This window comes from Bufo bufo, chromosome 3, assembly GCF_905171765.1.
Source record: "Bufo bufo chromosome 3, aBufBuf1.1, whole genome shotgun sequence".
Classification (NCBI taxonomy): Eukaryota; Metazoa; Chordata; class Amphibia; order Anura; family Bufonidae; genus Bufo; species Bufo bufo.
Window position 1 is genome coordinate 701,051,925 of NC_053391.1, and position 4,938 is coordinate 701,056,862.

Below are 4,938 nucleotides of genomic sequence, written 5' to 3' on the forward strand. Positions count from 1 at the left end.
AATGTGGCAGTATCAATAGGTCCTCCTGGCCTTGTTGCTGCAGTGCTGCCTTGCCACTATAAACTTTTACCATAAAAGACATATACTGCCCATGCTCATAACAGCTGCACCAGGTGTCCTCTATGGAATACATTTAGTTCCACAGTGAGAATTGCAAGAAGCCATCCACATTCTCAATCAAGTGAGAGTACAATTTAGGGATGGCCTTTTGGGAGAAATAATGCTGCCAAGGAATCTTCCAGCAAGGCTGAGAGCATGCTACCAGCTTCCTAAAGGCAGCAGACTCTACTAAGTGGTACGGCAGAGACTGCACTGTCAGCAACTTGGCGATGTGGGATGTGCACCAGCAGATTGCTGGGTGTGTAGAGTTGTTGCCTAGCCACACAGTCTGTTATTGATAGCTGGCGATGGAGCCAAGGAGAAGAATTTTGAGTGAGAGAAGCAGAAGTGATGATGAGGATGACAAGGACTACACGTGGATGTGGCCTGGCTCCTGCAAAGAAGACCGGGAGAAGAAAGACATTCTTGTTGCGCTAGTTGTCAGCTACTTCAATTTTCCCACAGAGACCGGTGATAACGCTTCATGTACAAAATAGAGCTGTGGTACTTATGCCTGAATCCCGATCCGGCTCCCAGGTCTTGTCCAACACACAATCATCATCAAAGCACCCACCCTCCCCAGCACTTTCATTAGACTGTGATATGTATTCTCTCCTCCCGACACCCTGTTCTGTATTTGCCCATTGTTACTGCTACCACTGCCCCTACCACCACTGGGGCTACAGCTGCCACTACTACCAAGTAGAATACAGAATGATGTTGGGCTCATTCTGCTCGGGCACTGCCAGCTGCCCCCATGATTGGCTCATCCAGGCTGTCTGTCAGCATAGGAGCCAATCAGGGCAAGCCCCCAAATCCTCTCAGGGTCATGTGACTATCCTTCTTCTTCCTCCCCCATGCTTTTGCCCACCAACGTAGACAGTAAAATGCTCCAAAGCCAATTAGAAAAGTTTCGGATTCTTTTGTCAGATTTTTTTTGTGAAATTTGTAAAAAACCTGGTTCATTTTGAATTGATTTACTCATCTTTAGAATGCCCCTTAATTATGTGCTTTTATAACCAACTGTCTTCCCCAGTGGTGATTTGTCATAATGAAGGGTGTGAATAGTAACGCAGTCCATGATCACTGTGGTTTATTGCTGATATACAAGGGGGTGAATACTTTATATAGACATATTAATATACATCACATTCTTATTATAATGCACTAGATGCGTAGGAATTCACAATTTGATGCTCTTGTATAAACCCAGCATCAAAGAGGACAAGGATAGGCCATCAATACCTGATCGGTGGAGGTCCAACTCTCAGCACCCCTGATGATAAATGAATTGAAAGGGTTGCCGAGTTTCTGGGAGTACTGCAGCCTCTTCATGGTTACATGGGTCTGTCTATTTGCATACTGTCTACTTAGTACTAGTAACAGCACATTCTGTCCACTTCAATGGTAAATGGCATGCAGATAGACAGGCCTATGTAAACAAGAGGCCATCAATATCTCTTTTCTCGGAACACCATCAACAATTTTCAAAGGACAGAAATAATTTTGATCAGTACGATCAACCCTATTAGTCAGTATGCCTGGTTTAATAGTATAATAATTGAACCAAGGAGCTCCAAGGTTCTTCTGTTTTTCTGTGGCTAATCCCAATATAGATTAAAATCTGAGTGTCACTATGAAATAACATTCATAAAAATAAAATTAAAATTAAAAATAAATGAGAGTTCACTAGAAAAAAAAATATATTATATATATATATCCCATTATTATTGATATCTAATAAATTCTCTACGAAGCATGGACACCACCTGCTGTCTGATCTCTTTTGTCCTCACCCCATAGATGATTGGGTTCATCATTGGTGGCAAAAGGACATAGAGATTGGCCACCAGGATGTGAACCTGAAGAGTAACGTATTTATACCCAACTCTATGGGCAATGAATGAAAAAAAGGCCGGAGTGTAGAAGAGGATGATGACACAGACATGAGACACACATGTATTGAAGGCTTTGAGACGAGCTTCTGAGGATCGGAGTCTTAGAACTGCTCTGATAATCACAACATATGAAATGATTATGAGGATTAAATCTATACCAGAAGAACAACCTGCTATGACAAGTCCATACACAACATTGACTAGTTTATCGGCAGTAGCCAGCCTGGCCATGGACATGTGCTCACAATACGTGTGCTCTATCACATTGCTGCCTTCATACGGTAATCTGTAAAGTAGGAAAACAAATGGTGTAATGAAACAAACATTTCGACAAAGGGCAACAGCAATGACCTTCTTTATGAAGGATGTGGTGAGGGTTGATGTGTAAGTCAAAGGGCGGCAAATGGCATAGAATCGATCAAAGGCCATGATCACTAAGATTGCAGATTCCATCACAAAGTTGAAATGAATGGAGAAGGTTTGGACAAGACAACCATTAAAGGAGATTGTGTGAGAGTTAAACCAGAAGATGCTGAGAGTCTTGGGTACCGTGGTGGAGCTCAGGAGGATGTCACAGGCGGCCAACATCATCAGGAATACATACATGGGCTGCTGGAGAGTCTTGTTTGTTCCAATCACCAAAATCAAGGTAGAGTTTCCAAGAAGAGACATGACATACATGATAGAGAATGGGATGGAGAGCAGGAGATGAGATTCCTCCAGACGAGGGATTCCAATGAGAAAGAAGTAGTCCGGGTGAAAAGTGCTCATGTTTGACAGTTCCATGTGAAATGTTATCTCTCTGGTATCCTGTAAATGAAGAGAATGCTGGGTGTCTCCTGGATATTAAAGGGGTATTCCAGTTAGATTAAGTTATCCCCTATCCACTACCTCTGGGACCCCCACCGATCACGAGAACGGGGGCACTGTACCTCCTGCAGCCCCCTGAAATGAACAGAGCAGTCAATCAGGCATGTGTGCTGCCGCTCCATTCATTTCTATGTAAATTCTGAAGATAGTGGAGCTCTATACTCAGCTATCTCCAGAACTCCCATGGTAATGTGACTTGGTACGCCGTTCATTTCAGGAGTGCTACAAGGGGTACGGATTCTTATAATTGTTAGGGGTCCCAGTGGTAGGACCCCCACCGGTCTAATAGCTATCCCCTATCCCCTTTAAGGGTCTGTTCACATGATATCTGCCATTTGGAAAAATATGACACAGAATCCTGAGTCAAGGCTGACTCTTGGATTTCTGATGCAAATTTGCACTTGAGGCACATGCAGATTAGTAGACATGGGACTTATTCATTTTTTTATGTGAATTTCAAATCCACAAAGAAAAAAAAATCAGGGTCAATGTGGATTCCTATTCATAACAATTGGACGCGGATTTGGCACAGATTAGGGCGAAGAATATCAGCCAAAAACCACATAGACTGCTAGAGAACATCCTCTAATTGTATGCTCTACACTTACAATAAGAGTTCTAACCTTTAAAGGGACCCTGTCACCTGGATTTCACTTACTGAGCTATTAACATTACCACATCAGTCTCCACGATTTACCTTAAAATATACTAGTATTACTGCCCTGTGTCTTTTCATTTGTCTAGAAAATAGCTTTTAGTCATATGGTAATTGCCTCGATAAGGAGCCCAAGGGGCTGTCCCTCTGGCCGTTGGAGCCCTGCCACGCCCATTATCTCGGAGCCCAGCACCGCCCCACTGCTAATTTATTCACTGCTTATCGCCAACGTAATGTGTTTGTTTCGAGCGAAGCTGGCGCATGCGAACTTCGTTCTGTGAGGCTGATGCCAGGACACCGCGCGGGCGCTGACATGTGTATTCACGGCGCATACGCTAGATTTCGGGTTCAACAAACACATTACGCCGGTGATGATCAGTGAATAAATTAGCAGTGGAGCAGTGCAGGGCTCCGAGATAATGGGCGCGGCTGGGCTCTAACAGCCGGAGGGACAAAGGGCTGTAATACTAGTATATTTTAATGTGGAGACTGATGTGGTGATGTTAATAGCTCAGTAAGTGAAATCCAGGTGACAGTGTCCCTTTAACTTGAATGGGACAAATTCAAGGAAAATTATAATATAAAGTCTGAATGAGGCAGGCTAGAGAACTATGGAAATAACAGAAGAATGTTCTCCATCATTGGGGCTCAGGGAGAGATAGAACATTAAACTAGCCACAAATATCAACACTTCCTGAAAATCTGGTATGTAGGCTCACCTGTTACTGAAGAAGTCCAGACACCAAGGAACAACATTGAGAAGAACGTTTAAGAGTTAAAGTGGAGAATGGGCCACCTCTGTGACGACCACTGTGGAGATGTCAGAAATTATCATGGGGTGAGATTTAGAACTGGGAACAGAATTCAGGCAAAATCAACATGGAATATATATATATTTTTCTTCTCCTCCCCCCCAAAAAAAGAAAAAACAAGCTATATTCACTTATACAGATATATATATATTTGCCATTGGCAACAATGGGATCAGGGAGGCACATTCAGAACTCATAGAGAGGGTAACTTATTCCTAAAAGTATGAGGTGTCTTATTACTATAACCAGGAGGCAGGTGTCACGAGGGTGTCGAGGACCACGCCTGACTCCGTTATACCCGGGGTCAGGAAGTCGCAGCGGTTGGCTGCACGCTCTATGTAAGATAGGGCTGTTTTCCTTATGGTAGCTTTCTGGGTTTGCTTAGCAAACCCTTTTGGCTCACTCAGGGATCCGTAGCTCCTTCTCCTCAGCTGTTCCTTGTCCAGCACTCCCAACCTCCTTATATTCCCCTCTCACACTTCTCTGGTTGCCAGAGATAGAGCTTCCTGCCTGGACATCTATTCTGACCTTCTGGAGCTGTGTTGCTGCGTTCGCTGGTAGTTGGTCCAGTACGCTACCCTCCAGATCCCTGTTGGACCTTTTT

General features: G+C 43.7%; 1 protein-coding gene across 1 annotated transcript; it reads right to left on the reverse strand.

The window, feature by feature from the left end:
* Nucleotides 1–1,826: 1,826 nt before the first annotated feature.
* LOC120994117 (olfactory receptor 52Z1-like) lies at nt 1,827–2,783 on the reverse strand. Its single transcript, XM_040422573.1, has one exon. The coding sequence runs from the start codon at nt 2,781–2,783 to the stop codon at nt 1,827–1,829; it is 957 nt and encodes a 318-aa protein (XP_040278507.1).
* Nucleotides 2,784–4,938: the final 2,155 nt, after the last annotated feature.

Excerpts from the sequence above, each read along its gene's own strand:
- LOC120994117 (XM_040422573.1), bottom strand. The coding sequence starts at position 2,783 with ATGGAACTGTCAAACATGAGCACTTTTCACCCGGACTACTTCTTTCTC.